This window comes from Arachis hypogaea, chromosome 20 (assembly GCF_003086295.3).
Source record: "Arachis hypogaea cultivar Tifrunner chromosome 20, arahy.Tifrunner.gnm2.J5K5, whole genome shotgun sequence".
Taxonomy (NCBI): domain Eukaryota; kingdom Viridiplantae; phylum Streptophyta; class Magnoliopsida; order Fabales; family Fabaceae; genus Arachis; species Arachis hypogaea.
In genome coordinates this window covers 136,292,928-136,316,165 of record NC_092055.1, presented here as the reverse complement: position 1 = coordinate 136,316,165, position 23,238 = coordinate 136,292,928, and the positions used below count along the sequence as shown (strand labels likewise).

At 33.8% G+C, this 23,238-nt stretch overlaps 1 protein-coding gene across 1 annotated transcript; it reads right to left on the bottom strand.

Annotated features, from left to right (window-relative positions):
- Positions 1–12,083: 12,083 nt before the first annotated feature.
- On the bottom strand, positions 12,084–14,819 carry LOC112784522 (UDP-glycosyltransferase 83A1). The gene is made up of 2 exons (XM_025827760.3): positions 14,024–14,819; positions 12,084–13,115 (listed from the first exon to the last, which is right to left on the bottom strand). Exons 1-2 carry the CDS (start codon positions 14,514–14,516, stop codon positions 12,226–12,228), a joined length of 1,383 nt encoding a protein of 460 aa, XP_025683545.1. The 5' UTR covers positions 14,517–14,819; the 3' UTR covers positions 12,084–12,225.
- Positions 14,820–23,238: the final 8,419 nt, after the last annotated feature.

The window sequence follows — 23,238 nt, the reverse complement described above, 5'->3', positions numbered from 1 at the left end:
ATTTTGATTAGAAATTTATGTATTAGTTATTATTATTATTATTATTATTATTATTATTATTATTATTAGTTAGTTAGTTAGTTAGTTATGAATAATTTTAAGGATTAATAATTAATTTTAGAAGTTAGAATTATTTGTTTTAGTTGGATTTAGTAAAATAATTTATGATAGTTGTGTGGTTTCAAGTAATTTGTTTCTTGTTGAGTTAGTTGTGCAAATTTTGTAACCATGACAGTTATTTAATTTTGGTAGGAGTTTATTGTTTTAGTTGCTGTGGTTAAAAAATTATTATCTTTTAGTAGTAAGTTAGTAATTGTTAATGAGTTGACTAATAATTTGTTATGTTTTTGTAGAAATTAAGAATATTGACATGTGACCACCTAGTTCTTCCGGATCGGTACAACGATAGAGTGGAGGAGCATTTACGACTTACTGGTTTTTATCATGTATCTCAGATTGGGGTAGTCCAATGTCAGAAAGCACTGGTGAATGCTCTAATCGAACGGTGGCACCCAGACACACATACGTTTCACCTTCCCATTGGTGAATGTGCTGTGACTCTTGAAGATGTGGCTATAATTCTTGGTCTTCTGACGGACGGTCTTCCAGTCACAGGGATGACAATGAGTAGTTTCGAAGCCTTGGAGGCGGAGTGTTTGCATCAATTTAGAGTTGCACTGTGTAAGTCAGACTGTAGAGGAAGCTGCATAAATGGACAACAGCTGATGGCTCCTTATGACACATGGCCTCAAACCATATAGGCAACGCTTCGTACGATGCTTCCCAACCTCCAAATATTTTTTCTACTGTCCTTTGCTTAGCCAACCATGCTTTCCGATAACTAACGGTGTAGTTGAACTTCGATTGCACTTCTGTTATAACCGATTTTACCTTTAAGGAGGGGTCAGCCTTAACCAACGGCTTTATTGCTTCTGCAATTGTGATAGAATCCAGCTTTGAATGATCCTGTGAAATGGTGGCTCTGGTACATGTGTGACTACCATTATACCTCCTTATAACCCAACAGTACTTCTTGCTGATCTTGCTAACCCTGACAAGCCAATCACACCCTGACCCATATTGTGTACACTTGGCATAAAATGTCAACGGCTCAGACTCATACACCCGGTAGTCTACGCTTCTTCATATGGTATACTCTTTTATCGCCTTAATAACAGCTTCCCTGGAACTGAATTCCATACCAACGGCAAATTCACCATCTGCGACAATAGGAATTTCTGCCGGGACAGCCACCATACAAAAAAAATAATACACAGATATTTAAACACTGAAAATAAAGGTGAATCACTATTTATTGCATCAATTATGATATAAATCCAAACCTTACATCATGTTATTATATCATTCTAAACAAAATAAGAACATCAGCCACGGTTGTAAAAACTGGACCGGCCGGATTGACCGTCAAACCCAGTGAACCGGACTCTAACCGGTCCGGTCTGGTATCTAAACCGTACAAGGCATCGAACCAGTGCGAACAGTAATTACAAACTCACTTATTTTTTAATAATCATATCATATCTATTAATATTATTTTCTAATAAATAATTGTAGTATATAACAGTATAAAAGATATAAATTAATTAATAAATTATTAAAATTTAAAAATAACAGTTATTTTAATATAAAAAAAATATTCATGATAGAGTAAAAATAATAAAATATTTATTGTTCATATTTCATATTGGTTTAAAATAACTTGATATTTTTAAAATATTAGTAGTAAACATATGTATTTTAAATTTTAATTTTAAAATTCTGACTATTTTTTATTTTTTATTTACATAGGACCGGGTCAACTGGTTCAACCAGTAACTCAGCGGTTGAACCAATAACCCAGTGACCCAGTGACCTGAACGGTTCGATCACCGATTTGGTTATGACAACTATGACATCAACGCATGATTAAATAATGGTTAATAAATACTAATTTATTCTTAACTAAATCAATAACTAACTAAAAAATTACTATCTTAAACTTAAATAAATAAACAGATACACAAAAACAAATACCAATTGAGCATATTTTCGTACTTCACTTAACTATTTGGTCCATCTATCAACATAAATTAACAAAAATTCTAATCCTTTTTATAAATACGATGAATTACGTACCTGCACTCATATATTCCAGAAATTCCGCTACATGCATGGCTTCCAAATCCAAAACTCACATGAATGATGGCTCCTCAAACGGCACTTTGTTTGCGAGTGCATTTGCCACCTCTATCACATCTGGAGCCATAGTTCCGTCACCTTGATCTTCATCTCCGTCTGGACCAGCAATTTCGTAGTTGCTTTCGAACTCTTCTTCACTGTCACTATTGTAATCTTTCCGTAAAATATTCCGATTGGCCTCAGATTGTTCAAACTCAACATACAACTCGATGAACGAGATCTGAGCCCGATTTTCAATATACATCGAAAACATCTCTTGCATGCTCGCTTCGTCTGTCACATATTTGGTTTGAAATTGGACGAATCCACCAAACACCGTTATGGAATATTTGTACAGAATACAGGATATTTTTCTTGCCCTCTCAGAGTCAATCTTTTCACAGATCATGCCTTTGAGCTCTTCAAATGAGATTGTGAAAGGAATAACAACATCTAACGGATTTTCACAAAAAAATTTCACTCTTTCAGATGTTTGTAACAAAATCTGACCAAAATAATACACTTTTAATAGAACTCTGTCACTCATTTCTCTCAATCACTTAAACAAAAACATAAACTTGACTAATAGATTTGTTGGTTTCATACTAAACAAGGAAAAAACACAGCAAGAAGAAACCAAGAAAAGAAGCCGTTGAAGAAGGAGAAGAAGACGTTGAAGAAGGAGAAGAATACGCGACTAGATCTCTTCTCTCAGTTACACACTTTTATATATGTCCCTACAACAAAATCAGACCCTTCGATTAGGTTAACTGGATTAAAAAAATATAAAATAATCAAATCGTACCGTCCGATTTGATCCCCCATAACGTAAAAAAATTACCAACAACAAGCAAAACGGAGGGTCCGAATTCTACGTTTCAAATTTCACATTTCTCCAGCTCCAAATCAGACCATGCGATTTGTGAAGCAAAATTTTAAAATCAAAGAACTCGCATGGTCTGAGTTGTTCTACCTAAGACTCAGAAAAAACTGTTCCACATATTTATCTTGTACGCCATAAATTCATATCTGGGCAGATCACACACAAGCCTTCCATATCCATAAAATTGAGCCTCGGTTAACAGTTAAGTTTATTTTATTTTATAATTTGTGTCATTGCCATTTTCTTTTTGTATAAGGTTTCTTATTAAATTATTATGTATATAATTAATCTATAAAAATATTTAAAATTATTTTATTATTTTCTCTTTACTAATTGAGGGTTAGTTGTTTAGTAATATTTTCCTTGAGTTATTTTAGAATCTTAGTTTTTTTTAATAGTTATGCATTTAAAAAAAGTGACAAATAAAAAACTTAAAAAGAATTTGTAATTTTACTTTAAATTTATACTTTTAGAAGTAAGTTAAAGGACTTGAGTGAAGTATTGTTAACTACTTTTAAATAACAAACTTATTATTGTTGTTGTTATTAACTTATTATTATTATATATTATAAAATAAACAAGCAAAACAAACATTTTTTATGGTGGCTACAAATGATTCTGTTATTAGAGTATTATGTACAATTATTAATTGTTAAAATATGTTTAAATATATTGCGCACAAAGTGGTCAACAATTTTTTAGCCAATATATATTCATGATAGGAGTGTCTTTAGCCTATTGCTATTATTGCATTACTGCTAAGTCAGCTAAAAGAAATTAGGAAGCTAGTTTTCTATTTAAGAGAAGTTAGTTAGAAATTAGCAATTTAGTTAGCAGCTAGTAATTTAGTTCAATAGTTAGTTACAAGTTAACACTTCCATACCCTTCTAGAAGGCATTTTCTTTGTAAGTATAAAATGACTCACTCACCCACTGTACACTCACTTTACCAATTACACATTTGAAATGGATTTAGGTCACGTTCTTCTTCCTCTCTCTTTGTTCGTGAAACTCTGCTTCACTACTCACTCTCCCTCTCAGATTTGATTCTTCTATCACATACCACAAGTTCTTGATACCTTTCATGGTATCAGAGCTTTTGGTACTACAGCTTCCGTAAAATTCAAGAAAGTCAAGCCTGTTCGGCAACAAGATTCAATCACCATGGCGCAAGGGTTCACAACAACTCCGATCTCGATGAAATTGGATGAGGACAACTACCTACAGTGGAAAGATCAGGCAGAGTAAATAATTGAAGGTAATGACATGCTGAATCACATCACAGGAGAAGGAATACCTTAGCAGTTTCTGGTTTCTGAGAATGGTGGAACTGGCACAGCAAATCCTGAGTTTTAGAAGTGAAAAAGGCAAGATGCACTCCTCAAGTCATGGCTGTTAGCTTCAATGAGCAAACCGTTTACAACAAGGATGGTTGGATGTGTGTACACATTGCAGGTTTGGAAGAGGCTCGAAGATCACTTCTCTTCTCAAATCAAAGCCAAGGTAATGTAGTTAAAGAATAAGCTGAGTACTATTCAAATTGGTGCCTCTGTCACTGAATATATCTTGACAATAAAAGGAACAATAAATGCACTAGCTTCTGTAGGTGAATCTGTGAAGGAGAGTGACCATGTAAATACAATTCTAAATAGACTGACTGAAGAATACTCATCACTGATAACCTCAGTGTTAACAACATCAAGATCTCAAAGTATAACTGTAGGCAAATTAGAAGTGTTACTTCTTTCACATGAAAGCATGTTAGCAAGGTTTAGAAGGTCAGAAACGCTTGTGCAAGCCAATTTAGCTCAACACTATCAATATGGACAAAGTCAGCAAATGAGAGGAGGCTTCAGGGGTGGCTTCCAAGGCAGAGGTAGTAGGTTCAGAGGAGGCAGAAATTCATACACTGCTGGAAGAATGATGCAAGAATCATACAGTGGTGGAAGAGGTATGTAAGAACAATACAATGAAGGAAATGAATATGGAAGAGGACAACACGAAAGAGGTAGATCGAATGGTAGTGGTGCAATGAATTTTGTGAATACAAGACTATAGTATGAAAAGTCACAATGTCAAGTGTGTGATAAAATAGGACACACAGTAAAGACATGTTGGTACAGGTATAGTGAGGATCAGTATGAAGAGGATTACAGCAACCAGATCAGCCAACCTGCAGCTAATTTCAGCAAAGTACTAGCTACACTTGCCACCATCGAGGATCTAAATTGGCATCCGGACTCAGGCGCCACGCATCACATGACACATGATGAACAAAATTTGGTTGAGAAAGAAGAATATGTGAGAGATGAACAAGTTGTCATTGGAGATGGATCAGGTTTGCAAATCAATTTAGCTGGTAATTCGTGTTTTAAATCTGATTTGAGCTCTAGGCTATTTAAGTTGAGAAAAATTCTATTTGTGCCTGATGTTACAAAAAACTTAATGAGTGTCCATCAATTCTGCTGTGATAACAGAGTCTTCTTTGAATTTCATGTTGATAAATATTGTGTTAAATCACAGGAAACCAAAGAAACTGTGCTTCAAGGGAAGGTCGATAAAGGCCTCTATAAATTTATCAATTTTGCTGCACACACACCACCAGAAGCTCATGTGACCATTCTAAATAACAAGAACGGTCTCCTAATATGGCATGCCAGATTAGAACACCCTAGCCGAATTGTTTTGTCAAAAGCTTTGAGAAATTGTTATAATTTTTCTTTTCGAGCCAGTAATAAAATAAATTGTCCAGCTTGTTGCATTGGAAAGTCCCATCAATTGCCTTTTCCAACCTCACAAACAGTGTATACCTAACCCTTACAACTTGTATATACAGATATCTGGGGTCCAGCCTTTATGTCTGACAATAATAAAAATTGGTACTTTGTGAATTTTATTGATGCATTCTCAAAGTTCACTTGGCTTTATCTCATTAAGTCTAGAGCTCAACTAAAATCAGTTTTTAATCACTTCTAACAAATGGTTGAATTGCAATTAAACACAAAACTAAAGGTAATACAAAGTAATAATGTTGCTGAGTATATGAGTTTGTCTAAGATCTTGCAGGAAAGGGGAATCATACACAGGTTCTCATGTCCTCATGTGCACCAACAAAATGGCTCAGCTGAAAAGAAACACAGACATGTGGTTGAAATGGGGCTGACCTTACTAGCAGCAGCCTCAATGCCTACAAAATTCTGGGGTGAAGCCTTTGCTACAGCAACAAAACTAATCAACTTACTACCTACACATGTATTGGAAAGGCAGTCACCAACAGAAAAGTTGCTTGGAAAGAAACCACCCTATGAGAATCTCAGGGTATTTGGGTGCTTATGCTTTCCCATCAAAGGCCTTACAACAAGTACAAGCTTGACTTCAGATCCTCTCCATGCATCTTCATTGGATATGATTCCGTCCGAAAAGGCTACAAATGCCTCACTCAACAAGGGATAATCATCACAACTCCAAATGTCGTGTTTTTTGAAGAAAGATTCCCTTTTCAAGAAGCAAAAGAAGCATCCAGCAACAGACAAGACTCAAAGACCTCAATTCCAATTTTTCCAACAATTCCAAAGCTCAGTGAAGTCACCAGGACAGCTTCAACTCAACGCAGTTCAGATTCAGCTCAATAGATTCTAGAAGCAGCAGCAGCAAACTCTCCTAGAAATGCAATCCAACAAAATTCAGTAACTGGAAGCTCAGTCCAAACAGCACAACAACAACCTAACCTTAGAGCAACTATACCTCAATAGAGGCCAGCAGCAGCATCAGCAACTCCCATCCCAATTCCAATAAATAACATATAAATTATGTTGCTGTTATTGCATTACTGCTGAGTCAGCTAAAAGAGATTAGGAAGCTAATTTTCTGTTTAAGATAAGTTAGTTAGAAGTTAGCAATTCAGTTAGCAGCTAGTAATTCAGTAGTTAGTTACAAGTTAACACTTCCATACCTTTCTAGAAGGCCTTTTCTTTGTAAGTATAAAATGACTCACTCACTCACTGTACACTCACTTTACCAATTACACATTTAAAATGGATTCAGGTCATGTTCTTCTTCCTCTCTCTTTGTTCGTGAAACTCTGCTTCACTACTCACTCTCCCTCTCATATCTGATTCTTCTATCACACACCACAAGTTTTTGATACCTTTCATGGTATCAGAGCTTTTGGTACCACAGCTTCCGTAAAATTCAAGAAAGTCAAGCTTGTTCAGCAGCAAGATTCAATCACCATGGCGCAAGGGTTCACAACAACTCCGATCTCGATGAAATTGGATGAGGACAACTACCTACAGTGGAAAGATCAGGCAGAGTAAACATTTGAAGGTAATGACATGCTGAATCACATCACAGGAGAAGGAATACCTTAGCAGTTTCTGGTTTCTAAGAATGGTGAAACTGGCACAGCAAATCCTGAGTTTCAGAAGTGAAAAAGGCAAGATGCACTCCTCAAGTCATGGCTATTAGCTTCAATGAGCAAACCGTTTACAACAAGGATGGTTAGATGTGTGTACACATGGCAGGTTTGGAAGAGGTTCGAAGATCACTTCTCTTCTCAAATCAAAGCCAAGGTAATGTAGTTAAAGAATAAGCTAAGTACTATTCAAATTGGTGCCTCTGTCACTGAATATGTCTTGACAATAAAAAAACAATAGATGCACTAGCTTCTGTAGGTGAATCTGTGAAGGAGAGTGACCATGTAAATGCAATACGAAATGGACTGACTGAAGAATACTCATCACTAATAACCTCAGTGTTAACAACATCAAGATCTCAAAATATAACTGTAGGCGAATTATAAGTATTACTTCTTTCACATGAAAGCATGTTAGAAAGGTTTGGAAGATCAGAAATGCTTGTGCAAGCCAATTTAGCTCAACACTATCAATATGGACAAAGTCAGCAAATGAGAGGAGGCTTTAGGGGTGGCTTCCGAGGCAGAGGTAGTAGGTTCAGAAGAGGCAAAAATTCATACACTGGTGGAAGAATGATGCAAGAATCATACAGTAGTGGAAGAGGTATGCAAGAACAGTACAATGAAAAAAATGAATATGGAAGAGGACAGCACGAAAGAGGTAGATCGAATGGTGGTGGTGCAAGGAATTTTATGAATACAAGACCACAGTATAAAAAGCCACAATGTCAAGTGTGTGATAAAATAGGACACACATCAAAGACATGTTGATACAGGCATAGTGAGGATCAGTATGAAGAGGATTACATCAACCAGATCAGCCAGCCTGTAGCTAATTTCAGCAAAGTACTAGCTGCACCTGCCACCATCCAGGATCTAAATTGGTATCCGGACTCAGGCGCCACGCATCACATAACACATGATGAACAAAACTTGGTTGAGAAAGAAGAATACGTGGGAGATGAACAAGTTGTCATTGGAGATGGATCAGGTTTGCAAATCAATTTAGTAGGTAATTCGTGTTTTAAATCTGATTTAAGCTCTAGACTATTTAAGTTTAGAAAAAATCTGTTTGTGCCTGAAATTTTGAAAAACTTAATGAGTGTCCACCAATTCTACTGTGATAATTTTTAATATAATTTTAATATTATAAAAATTTTATTTCACGATAATTAATTTTAATAATAAAAATTATTCATATTTTATATTTATGTATTTTATATTTATTTTTTCAAATAAAAAATTATATTTACAAATAACTTTTAATATATTTTATATTTATTATCGTCTATCAATATTTTTTTTATGGTAATTTATTATTTATATTTTATAAAATCTAATAATTTATAAAAATATAGCAAATCTAATATATTTAAAATTATTGTACTTATTTTAAGCGTACTGCTTGACAAATTATTTCATGGGTAATGCTAGGTAGATAAAAAAAAAACAGCCAAAACTTATCTTATTTAGCATTAATTAATTATCATAACAATTAATAAATGCTAAATAAAATAAGTTATGACTATTTTTGACTTAGGGGTGCACATGGGCCGGGTGAAGCCGGGTTTGATGTGACCCAGACCCGACCCGAAATATACACCGGGTCTATTTATTAGACCCGAACCCGACCCTAGACCCGATGAAACCAATACACTTTCGGGCCACAATTATACCGGGTAAAAACCGGGTGAAAACCGGGCCGTTAACATTACATTACGTTGATACCTTCTTGTAAGCTAGCATGTAAAAATATTCAAATTTTCAAGACTCCAACCAGTAGTTACCATGGTAAAATTCACTTAGAAAAATATAACAAGAACTAACCCTTCTTCAATACTAAAGCATAACCACAATCAATACTAATATTGTCTAATAATACCAAATATTTAAATCAATACAAATAACACAATCTTATGTATTAGTCTAAAGTCTTATGCATTCTAAACATAAAACATTAACTTATAATCTTATAATGACTAATAACACAAAATATTAAAGTTTACAATACTTAAATTCCACATAAGAATAGTCATGATCCATCATTAATAACACAAAATATTAATTGTATATGATGACCGGGCCACCGGGCCGACTTCGGGTGACCCGAGCTATGGCCCGGGCCCGACGCGAAATAATGGCCGGTCTATTTTTGAGACCCGTACTCGACCCTAAACCCGATGAAATCACACCAAATTAGTCCCTAAAGTATTTGGGGCCGGGCCGGATCTGTACACCCCTATTTTAACTGATTTTTTTTTGTTACCAAACATTTCTGTTACCTCATATATTGCAACAACTTTCGGCCCTATGCTGCACCACCCAATCCTAATCTAATTTAATGTCACAATGTAACTTAAAATTTATTAAAAATTTTATCTATTCTCTACCTTTACTTTTTCAATTTAAACCCATGTATGTTTTTTTTTTTATTTTTGTGACTGAAACCCATATATGTACAATCTAACGTCTCGCTACTTTACAATTACTTAATTTAGTTTCACAACAAAATTGAGTTTTTTTTATAATAATCCGTACATTTTTCTTAAGGATATAATCAAACCCATATCTTTTCTTTTTTTTTTTTTAAATTTATCACAACCTCACATGAAAACACTTGTGCCTATTTTAATTGAGAACCACTAGGAAATCAAAAATATATCAGCCAAAAATCAACCAAAATATGTTTGAGTTCCATGAAAAATCGGATTTTGATTTGTGCTCCGTGATCTCAGGAGCGATTTTCAAACATATTATTCAAAAAGTGATTTTAATTAAACGGTTTTGTTTACTTTTTTGCTGGTCACATTTTGGTTCCATATATTTTTCCATTTTAATTTGAATTTTTTCCATTAAAACTCAATCTAATTTTTCTTCCTTTTTTTGGGTATAGAACCATAATATAATTTTTTTTTGTTTGCATTAGAGTATCCATCGAGTCGAAAGTTCAATGACTAATCTCTCGGGTATTGCAGAGACAAAGTTGGCGACCCTCCTAAACAAGCAAGCTCCATTCCCATTCTCCAATGAATATCGAACTTGAGAGAGAAAGTTAAAGAACACAGACCCTCATCCATCTGTACCAACTTGCCTTGGTAACCGTAATATAATTTTAGTTCGACTAAACCACCATACCTTGTGGATCAGCCCACACAAATATCCCCTTTCAAATGGCCTATACTTTAGAATCAAACAAAGAAAACCAAGTCTATCAAACATTGCACCAAAAAAGTTTAATCCATTTATTGGCACACCTCATTACTATAGTCAGCTTCAATTTCAGCCGATTCAGAGTTAGGGTTCTTGAACCACACTCTTATACTGAAAGTGCTATCTATCTATGATGTTATAAAAACCCTAATCTCTCATTCTGACCAAAAAAAAAAAAAAAAATCAGCCAATTCTTTCACACGGACACACATTTTTATATATAATATCAAATTATTTTGTTTAGTAACAGTTTCTTTCCATGTTGCCTTTGTGGACCACACAATTCTCTTGTTTATCTGATAATCTGTGACCTCCATCAATACCATTTTGTTTTTTAAACGGTACTATCTAAATAGATAAAATGTTTGAAACTTCACTCTTTCAATAAAGCGGTCTGGCATATGTGAAATTTTTCTCATAAAATGTAACTAATTTGATATGTTGGTTAACTTTGATAAAAAAAAAAAAATTTATTGGTCTTCTAGAATTTTTGTAATTACAAACGTATTAAAAATTAAAGTACATACTTTTGCCAGCAAATAATTGTAAAAATAATATTCACAAATATTGGGTGGTGTCTAATAAACAAGTAAACAACAGCGTTCTCCTGCTGCCGCACGTACGCAGCGCCCCTCCCATCACGAAGGCAGCGCCACCCGCACACGTGCAACGTCTTTTCTCCGCGAACACAATGCCTTTCCTTTGCGAACACACGCACACGCGTGCGTCCAGCTGCCGAGGGTCGCTGCATGCTCGTTGCTGATGCCACCCGTCACCACGACTCGCAACGGAACTGTCAGTGACAAAGAAGGACGCCGTGCCCAGCCACATCCAAACTCCATGTTCTAGCCGCGTCGCTTTTCCCCTTTTTATGTTTTGAATGTTTTTTATTGGATTTTGGATAATTTTTTATTAGTTTTATATGTTGTTTGCTTAATTTTTAGATGTTATTTTTTTAAATTTTTTTTGGATAAATTATTTTGTTAGATTTTAAAATTTTTAAAATGATATTAGATATTTTTTTATTAAGTTTTGAAAGTTTTTTTTTGTAAGTTTTAGATATATATTTTTTATAAAGAAATTTTATAATGATTTTGAAATTTTTAAAATCATTTTAGAAATAAATTTGAATTTTTAAAATAAATTTTAAAATTTTTAAAATGGTTTTATTTTTTTTTAGATTTTAAATATTTTTTTTATTAAGCTTTGATGTTTTTCATAATAGTTTGAATTTATATTTAAAAAAAAAAAACTAGTTGACTACCGTTTACAATTAACTGTAATTCCTAATTAGTTATCTAATAGAAATAAACATTAAAGCATTGTTTGATAACATGCCCTTTAATTTAATTTGAGTCAATTAGAAGAGAAACATATCTAAAACTACTTAATCATCGTCTTGAAATTCATAAACAATAAATCACTTTCCTTTTTTATTTCTTTTTATTCATTTTGACATTAGGAACAATAATCAGAGCTAAAGCATGCAATAACAAACGACTAAAGTTTAGAATTAAAACATGTTCAGAAAAAGCAAATCCTTATTCCTTCAACCAGTTGATGAACTTGTTTAAGTTCTCTGAAGACCTTCCACCAAGATCAACGTCCTTCATTAGCTTCTTCTTTATCTCACGAGCCTTAACTCTTATGTTCTCATCACTAAGCAATTTATCAACTTTGACTTTTATCTCTTCACGTGAGATCATCCCATTTTCATCCAAATCAAATCCCAATCCAACCTTCCACTCATCACAAATATATTTTTTGTCAAAGAATTGATCAGCATAATATGGCCAACACAAAAAAGGCACTCCATTAGACAAACCCTCCAAAGTCGAATTCCAACCGCAGTGACTTATAAAGCAAGCAATGGCAGGGTGGGATAGCACCTTTTCTTGAGGAGCCCATTCAATTATCTTACCTTGATTCCCCTTGAATTCGTTAGGAAAACACACTTTATTGCTACAATCTGAATCTTTTCGCACCACCCAAAGAAAGGGTCTATTGGTAAGTTCAAGTCCGAGAGCGAGTTCTTTGAATTGTTTTTCATCAAAAAGAGTGGTACTTCCGAATGCAACATATATAACAGAACCATGAGGTTGTTGATCAAGCCAATTTAAACAAGAAAAATCTTCTTCCCAGAATTGTCCCAATGATCTTTCAGTTACACCTTGATCATGGTCATAGGTTCTTAATAATGGACCAATTGGTAATAGCTTTGGTACGAATGATAATGCTCCAGGTTCAAGATCGGGTGTGGAGTTACAAAGGCACCACTCTGTGGATTCTAGAGTTTTCATGGATTGAAGACTAATGTTGAATACCATCTTCTCAGTTATAGAGTCAGATATTTTTGCCCACCATATGATTTCTGTGTCCATGGGAGGAATGCTTGGTGATAACTGAAACCTTTTTTTTGTGGTTGGCAACCCTGCAGTTTCAAAACAGGATAATAGTTTGGAAATAGCTTGAAAACTAATGACGACAAAAATTGTTTAAATTTTCGGTTCCGCTACGTTACCAACAGCATATCTACCAACTTCTGCCAACTCTTATTTATAATTGTGTTTCATGGAAGTATGTTCGTGGATGCGTTTAATAAAAATGTCTTTTTTATAGCTATGTTTAATAAAAGTGTCTTTATAGATATACTTTCTGGATGTGTCTCTTTATATATGTATTTAAAATATATTAATTATTAGACACATCCACGAACACGCTTAAACACAATTATAAATAAGAGTTGGCAGAAGTTGGCAGATAATATGTTGGTACCCTATACTTTTTCTTAAATTTTTTATAGAAAAATCTAGGGGCCAGTAATTTTATTGCATTTTAGCCAGCATGTAACCAGCAGAGAAAGGTGAGCTATTGGATGAAATCTCACACCATCAAATCATCATTGATGGCTAGTTGATGGCTACTAATCACAAATGTTGCTGGCCCCCTAGCATTGCTCATTTTTTATTACTATTTCTTTCGCAAAGAAAAAAAAATATTTGCATCATTTTTCTAGCTTAGGTGGATAAATATAAACTATCCAATCCACCAACACAAGTTGGTTATGTTATTTTACTTTTGAAAAATACTTCTTTTTTTTTTAATATTAAAAGTAAAATATATAAAAAGAAAGATGCACTAAAAAAATGTACACAGAAATAATAAATGTAATTAAAAGAATTTTAGATATTTTAAAAATACTTGTTAATTTCAATTATAAAATTTATATATAATTAATATCAACGGCTAAAAGCATTGGTATTTTTGGAAATTGAAATGGAAAATTAGAAATATTAGAAACAACTTTGGTGAGTGAAATTTGAAATGTGATATTGTTACCATCAGAGTCTATGATTCCATCCTCAATAAGCTTTGGTATGCTGCACTGCAAGGCTAACATAGCTGCTGCTGATGGATAAAACAGAACTCCTCTGATTCCAATCTTTCTTGCAATTTCCAACGCCCATGCCATAAGAAAATCAGCAACTATGCAGCTTACTCTCACACCATCTTTCAATCTAAGATCTTCAATTAGCCTCTCAAGCATAGCAGGCATGTTCTTCAATATAGAATCAAATAGTAAGATGATATTATTTCTGTCTGCATCAGGTCCTAACCCATCCGGGATTGACACCAACTTTATCGGCGATCGTCCGTTATCGCCGCCGGCTTGATTCCCCATGGAACTAACCACTTTGTTGTGGATGAATTCAGGGGTGACAAAGATGATATTGCAACCCTTTTCAACCAATTTTTGAGACAAGATCATCAGTGGGTTGACATGTCCTTGAGCAGGGCATGGTAAAACTAGCACAGTTGGAACAACACCCATCTTGTCCTATGATTTGAAGTTTTTCTAATCTTCTTCGGATTTATTTATACTCGGTCACTCCTTGTGTGTCACGGTTCTAATTGGTTCTTGGTCCTTGAGTGTTCAGCAAGTGTGTATGACGTATCTAGCTATGTCACACCACTATTGCAACTTGGAATAAAATAAATTAACACAATGTGGAAACTTCAAAGGGAAAATACAATACTATTACTTTAGCTTGTTATTGTATTAACAAACTACATGCATTTTGAAAGAAAAGTAAGAATACAAACGAGAAAAAGTCCTACGCTGAAAAGCACTCTCAACATAAAAATAAAATTAAGATAATATATAAAAAGCAGAGTTTTTTCTTAAAAAATAGCTACAATCTTTTTTTTTTGTTTACCAAAAAAATTCTCCTTATGTGTAACAAATAAAGTTTGAATTCTTTTGAACAATAAATAAATAAATAATGTTCGAATTCTTTAAGACTAGACTTTATTAGCTATGTAAAAAATGGGCTGATTTTTTTTGTTATGGAAGACCTGGATGTGTTGTGCTGGATTATGGGATCAGGAGGAGCTAGACCAATATATGGGATAGCTTTTTTGCTCGGAGTTGGTGATAAGAAATCGGACTATACGATTTCTTTTTTTTAGATTGCTTTGAACAAATCGGAGGGTCCGTTTTGCATGGAGAGAAGATCTGAAAAAAACATAAAGGATATCGGACCCTGCGAATTGTCCATGAACAAATTTTGTTTTTATATTCTCTAAAGGAAATCGCATGATTCGTTTTCATTGTTAACGAATTTTTGGAATTAGGTTTAGCAACTTGCTGGTCCGAGTTGTGGAGGAGTAAATTTTTTTTTATTTTCTCTAAATGAAATCGGATGGTCGGTTTTCATTATTATATAGTTTTTTTTTAATTAGGTTACACAACTCGCTTGGTCTGATTTGTGTGTGTATATATACCCTTGCGAATATGTGTAAATCTTAATCCGCCGACCAGATCTAACATTTTTCATCTTCTTCGAATTCTCTTCTTCTTTTTCATGGTCTGGTGTTGAGCTGGTTGGCTTGGATAGGAAAAAATTGGTAGTGAAGTATTTGTGTCTATTTAATTGAGTGAGAAGAATAGATGATAGAGTCCTTTTGAAAGTGTATTATTTTGGTCAGATTTTATTGCAGACGCCTGAAAGAGTAAAATTTGTTTGTGAAGATCCGTTGGATGTTGTTATTCCCTTCACAATTTCATTTGAAGAGCTTAAATGTGTGATTTGTGAGAAGATAGATTCGGAGATGTCAAGAAAAATATCATGTATTTTATACAGATATCCTGTACCAGTATTTGGTGAATTCCTTCAATTTCAGACGAAATATATTACGGACGAAGCGAGCATGCAGGAGATGTTTTCAATGTATATTGAAAGTCATGCTCAAATCTCGTTCATCGAGTTGTACATTGAATTCGAACAATCTGAGGCCGGCCGAAATATTTTACGGAAGACTACAAAGTGACAGTGAGGAAGAATTCGAAAGCAATTACGAAGTTGTTGGTTCAGACGGAGATGAAGATCAAGGTGACGGCAGTATAGCTCCAAATGTGACAGACGTTGCAAATGCACTCGCGAACGAAGTGCCATTTGAGGATGTTGGGAATAAGACACCATTCCCCCTTGAGAAAACACCTTTGACAGAGAAATAAAATAGATACAATCACAACACAAGAATTTAACGTGGAAACTCCAATTACCGGAGAAAAAACCACGGCCGTTGTCAAATGACAACCAGAGAATATCACTATGTGAAAATTGTTACAACACATAGACTTCTTTCTCTCTAACACCGGCACCCCAGTACACCCACACTCTCTCAAAGCAAATATCTAACTACATCTCACAACACTCTCTAATCAAAGAGTACAGAGGAAAAGAAAAATCATATACAAGCTTAAAGTGTTTCTGACTGGTGCAAAAATAAATGGAGAACTTAGCCTCATATTTATAGCCTAGGTCACCCACTCCATTTGCTATCCTAAGCAATGTGGGACTAATTCAACCAAATCCTAACAGAGGAGCCATCTTTCATGCGAGTTTAAGATTTGGAAGCCATGCATGCTCCGAAGTTTCTGGACTATATGAGTGCAAGTACTCGTTTAGCATTTGTAAAAGAGTTTATTTAGTTAAGTTTAAGATAAAAATAATTTGAGTTAATTAGTATTTAGGCTCCAGTATTTATTTAGTTATTTAGTTAATTAGGATTTATTAATAAGTATTTATTAGAGTATTTATGAAGTTATTTAGGCGATTGGTCTTTATTTTTAGTTATTTAGTTAATTTGTATTTATTTAGTTGCTTACTTAATTAGGGTTTATTTATTAATGAGTATTTATTATAGTATTTAAAACTACTCAAAGTCATCCCTGTCACTGGAAGACCATCGGTCGAAAGACTGAAGATCATAGCCACGTCTTCCAGTGTCACAGCATATTCACCAACTGGAAGGTGAAAGGATTGTGTGTCCGGGTGCCACCTTTCCACTAAAGCATTTACTAGTGCTTTCTGACATTGAACAACTCCAATCTGGGCGACATAGTAAAAATCAGTAGATCGTAAATGCTCCTTCACCCTCTCATTGTACCGATCCGGAAGGACAGGGTGATCACAAATTAACATCCATGAACCCTGCAAATGCATAGCAAAATCACGATTCAAATTACACAACTATCATACATAATGTAAAAATATTTAATTAAAACATATAATTTTACTGATAATACTAAAACCTCCCCTAAATAACTAATTTCTGTCAACATTATTCCAAAAAAATTAATCCAAAAAAATTATAGAACGAAATTATAACAGTTAACTAATTAATTATTATTACTAAAATTATTAGACAAAATTGTAAACAAGTCATTTTTATTACTAATCTACTATATTAAAAAAAATTCTCCACAACACTTAATTACATTTAAGTACACATATTCCTAACTATTATTTAAACATATAACCCTAAATTGTTAAAATTAATTATAAGAAGTAACTACTTAACTCTAATTTATAATATTATTACAAAAATTTATGAACAAGTCATTTTTAATACTTATATTGGAACAAAATTGTAAGCAAAAATTAATTATACTTAAACACACTTATCTAAGTATCATTTAAATATGTATTCCTAAATTTTTAAAATTAATTATAATAGTTAACTAACTAACTATAATTTCTACTATTATTACAAAAAATTCTAAAAAACTATTTTTTTTATTTCTAATCTATTATATTTACAAAAAAATCAGCCACAAGAATAACTGCATTTAAACATATATATTTCTAACTATTTTTTAAACATATATTCCTAAATTTCTACAATTAACTATAACTACTTAATTATAATTTCTAATATTACTCCAAAAATTTTTAAAAACGTCTGTTTTATTTATAACCTATTATATTATAAACCATTTTACACAAGAATCAACTACATTTACACTTTTTTTAATATTTATTTCTAAATTTCTATCAATAAAATTATAAACTCAGTCATTCTCAGTTCAAGTTCTAACAACAATAAAGTTAACTAAACTTCAAAAATAATAATCAGAACTATGAAATATAAAAAAAATTTAACAAATAAACTTACATAATCAGAATAGTTGAGATATTTTATAATGTGAAGTTCCGGACGATCAACATTTCTGGATTTTGATTTCTTGGACATTTTCAAAATTTTTCCCCCAGCCCACGGATGAAGCAACAAGCTTTCAGGGTTTCAGGGAGGAAGAAGATGGCATGTAACTCGCTGGGTGGGGAAGGAATGGGAAAATGAGGATACGAAGGCAACTTGTGGGGTTAAAGGGGGCACTGTCCTGGGGAGCCATGGGCGTGCAACACGTGGATTCGCCTTTCACAACTCGGACGGTCTGCGTTGTGCCTGCTACTCGCACGGTCCGATTTGGCCAGGTGCACTCGCTCGGTCCGATTTCTGTGTGCACTGACACCATACGCATGTAAAGCTCTCTTCTTCTCCATAACGCCGTCCAACACAAACTGTGGCTCCATAATAAAATTAATTTGCGTAAAAAATGCTGGACTAAAATGTTCCTTAATTCTAGGGGTGTTCATGGGTCGGGTGAAATTGGATTTAATGTGATCCAAACTCGTCCCAAAATATATACCGGGTCTATTTGTTAGACCCAAATCTAGCTCTAAACCCGATGAAACCTACACACTTTCAGACCATGATTATACCGGATAAAAACCGGGCCATTAATATTACCTTCTTGTGAGTTAGCATGTAAAAATATCTAAATTTACAAGACTCCAACCATTATTTGACATGATAAAATTTACTTAGAAAAATATAACAAGAACCAACCCTTTCCTAAAATTAAAGCTAACCACAATCAATACTAATATTGTCTAATAACACCAAATATTTAAATCAATACAAATAACACAATATTATGCATTAATCTAAAGTCTTAGGCATTTTAAATATAAAACATTAATTTATAGTCTTATAATGACTAATAACACAAAATATTAAGGTTTACAATACTTAAATTCCACATAAGAATAGTCATAATTCATCACTAATAACACAAAATGTTAATTGTGTATGATGACCGAGCCACCGGACCTAGTTCGGATAACTCGAGCTATGGTCCGGACCTGACCTAAAATAATGACCGGGTCTATTTTTGAGATCCTTACTCGACCCTAAACCCGATGAAATCATAGCAAATTAACCCCTAAAAAATTCGAAACCGGACCGAATCTTCGAACCGGACCGGGCCATAAACAACCCTACTTAACTCTTATAAATGATATATTTACACATCTCGACTTTAATTTATATTAGATGAAAACCTGTATATATTTGTTCATCAATTACAAAAATAGATAAATATATTTTTAAAAAAATTTATTATAAACTTATAGGTTTTAGAATAAAAAAAATCAGGTTCTTAAGATTTGAGGTTACTTTTTTTTAAGATATCTATAAAACTATTTTAAAAGCTTGGACACGAAGCGGGTTATGTCTTACGTGGGCGATGATCTTTTTAGTTTTGTTTGTTTTTTGTTAGCTTCTTCCCCACCATGTCACAACAAAATTTGGAGACGTGTACTTTGTTTTGACTTCCTATACTAATCAAAGGAGTAACATCGTTCTACTTTGTATCTTGTAACGTGCGCTGCAAGGAGTATCTTCATTGATGTACACGTTTAGAATATATAATATTCAAACCCATTTTAGAAAGGGCATATGAACTCTAATAGTAAGCTTCCTAAATGAACAAACTATGAAATAAAAAAAAAAAAAGATTAAAGTACTGCTTTAATCTCTGATATTTAAGTTGAATTTTATTTTTGTCTTTAATATTTAAAATATTTTATTTTATCTTATTTTAATTCTTTGGTCAAAATTAATTTTTTTTCTATTATTATCATCTTCTTTCTTTTATTATTTTGTCATTTTTCCTTTTAAATTATATTACGACCACTACCATAATCATTACAATTACTATTTTTGTTATTATCTAAAAAAAATCATAATAAAAAAAATATCTTTGGAGAAAAAAATTTAATTTGGACAAAAGAACTAAAAAAGATAAAATAAAAAATTTGGAATAAAAATAAAACATTTAAAATGTTAAAAACAAAATCTAAATATTAGAATTAAAACAATATTTTACTCAAAAATTAAATTATGTTAAAATGCGTCTAGACTCTTCTAATATTAAAAACAATTTGAATTTGAATTCAGCTCATAAAAGAAAATATATATTTGACAGAAAAAATGCTAAAGAAGTCGACATAATTTATGAGTAAATACCCATAGTCGTCTCTGAGATTCGCGCAAATACTCAATATAATTCTCAAGATTTCGATTTCTCCATTGTAGTCCTTCAGATAGAGCTCCGAGTACTCATAGTGGTCCCTGAGCATATTTCTGGTGATGAGTCATCACCGGAACGCTTACGTGGCGTCGTTTTGCCAGACTAGAGCTGAGCTAGCTCATTTTCAATTTGTACCCACATTGGTCCCTCGTAGTTGGTGTTATTATACAAAGCCCGCTCCTACATGTTTCACTCTCCCTCTTCCTCGCGTTCTTCATTGCATTCTTCAGGCTCCCAATTCTCTTCTTTTACGCTCTCCAAATCTACATCCACCTCGATGCCTAACCCTCCACCTCCAACGGCTTTCTTGCTGCCATTCGCCACCCTAGCACTCCCAAAGGCCCTGCTCCTGACCTCAGAAAGCGTCCCAAAAATAAGGACAAACTCGATTTCGAATAGAAGAATGCTCAAATCTTCAGGCTCAAGCTCGATCATGCTCACCTATGCATAATCACTACTTGTGCCTTGTGAATTATGGTACATTGGTAGTGGTGTATTATGTGTGTGATATGGGAGGAACTTTGTTCTTCTGGTGTTTTGCTTCTGATGCTTTTGCTTTGTGTATTGTCAGCATGGAAGAGGCAAAGAAGAACATGTATGCCTTTAGCACCACCACCTACACAAGATTCCAATGCACTGTTGACGAAGCAACATCTGAGAAATTCAAGGGTAATGTTTTACAATTCGTGCAGGTGTCTTTGTGGCCTTATGTCATTGTTCCTCTTGTAGGGTTGCTTGGTGTTTTTTGGGTGCTGCCAGACTCCTATAGAGATGTTAAAAATAAAGGCTATGGAGGTTAAATTCGTTTATGGAAGAGGCACACAATTTATTCGACGAAATGCCCGAACGAACTGTTGTTTCATGGATGACTTTGATATCTGCTTAGAAGCTCTTGATTTGTTTGACTCCATGAAAGTTATGGGTCCAAAACCAAAGTATATAACAATGCTTGGGGTTCTATTTGCATGTAGTCATGTAGGGCTGGTAAATGAAGGCTGAAACTACTTTCGATCTATGAAGAATCTTTATGGGATAGATCCTGAAACAGAGCACTATAGTTGCATGCTTGATCTTCTTGGAAGAGTTGGGAAGCTTGATGACATGGTTAAGCTAATTCAGGAGATGAATTGTGAGCCAGATGTTGTAGCATGGAGGACTCTGCTTTATGCTTGCAGAGCCCATCGGAATGTGCGTGAATCTCAGGAATAATTGCCGGAGAACACCCTTGTTGGATTAGTTACCTTTGACTCCATGGTTTATGTTCATGATCTTGGCTATTCTGAGTGCTCAAAGGTTATATCCTATTCCGTGGCGATCGTGAAGTTTCGTCTAATCAGGTACTATAGGTAGTTAATTCTAATTCATTTTTTAGTATTTGGCATTGTAGTCTGGTTATTCAAATTAATCCGACTAGCACTCTGAGGGGGCTTAAAGTGTGAGGGCTAGCTTAAGTTAATGATTGAGATAGTTGCTGACTAGTGATTGGTTTGACATTTGTAAAGAAGTAGAAGAGAATCACAAATTTAGTTAGTAGGAGTTCATTCAATCTTGTTTTAAGTTCTACTTTTTCAAGGACTTACATGCTATGCTACTTTATTATCATTTACTGTGAAATGTCATAATCATCAGCTAGATTAAGTTTCTATCTTTTTCCTTGCAGAACAATCTAATCTGCATTGTTCCTAAAATATTTTTTTTTCTTTGTTCACAGACCAGACAGTTCCTCAACATTAGTCACACCCACCACCAGCTGCATCATTGACAAACACCTGTTGTCCCAAAGTAGGGATATTTGTTTCCAATTTCAGAATGTGAGTTCAGCATCACCGCGGCAATTGAAGAGATCCATTGTATGTGGAAGTACGAGTAAATACCCATATGAAAAAAAGAAGAGATGAAGACGAAGAGCAGATGAACTGTATGAAAATTTGGGGATTTAGGGTTACATATAATAGGAGGGACCAAAATGAGTACAAATTGAAAATCAGCCAGCTCAGCTAGCCGTTGGACTCCTCCAACGTGGCAAACCGAGTCCATGTTAGCGTTCCGGTGATGACTCATCACCAGAAATATGGCAATGGACCACTTTAAGTGCTCAGAGCTCTATCTGGAGGACTACAATGAAAAAATCGGGATCTTAAGGATTAGATTGAGTATTTATGCAAATCTCAGGAATGACTATAAGTATTTACTCCATAATTTATTATTTTTAACTAACAATATTTAAAAGTATATATTAAAAGTATGTTATTAAATTATTAAATTAAATAAATTAGACTAATAATTAATAGTACTAACAAAAATAATAAATTTTGCTGGTACTTTAAAATTTTTTCTTTGACAAATCCTATAGTTAAATTATAACTACAATAGCTGATAAGGCAAACTACGAATGACAGTATGGTTTTTAACAGCTTTTGTTGCGGAGTCCATTGTTTTAGAATAGGAAGTAAGTGTAGTTATGTTAGTTAATCTGTTATGCTCTCAGTTAGCTAGTGAATAGTCATGTATCTATAAATTGGCAGTGGTCATCATCTTTTGTATACACGCAACCATACTAGATGATTCAGTTCACGATCTAAAGCCATTTAGATAGGTTTTTGTGAGTTACTCTTGTATATTGAACAAATTGGTACAATCCCATGGATAGAAAAATGCCTTCTTTGTTTATCTTTCTATATATATATATAATAAGAGAGCAGTACACGATTTGTTGCTCGACAGAGTAGAGTTTTTTTTGCTCTTCAAGTGTATACTTCCATTACATGCCACCTAGAATTAGAAAAGTTATACAGCAAATCTGTTAAAATAATGTTAAACGCTGCTGCAAAAT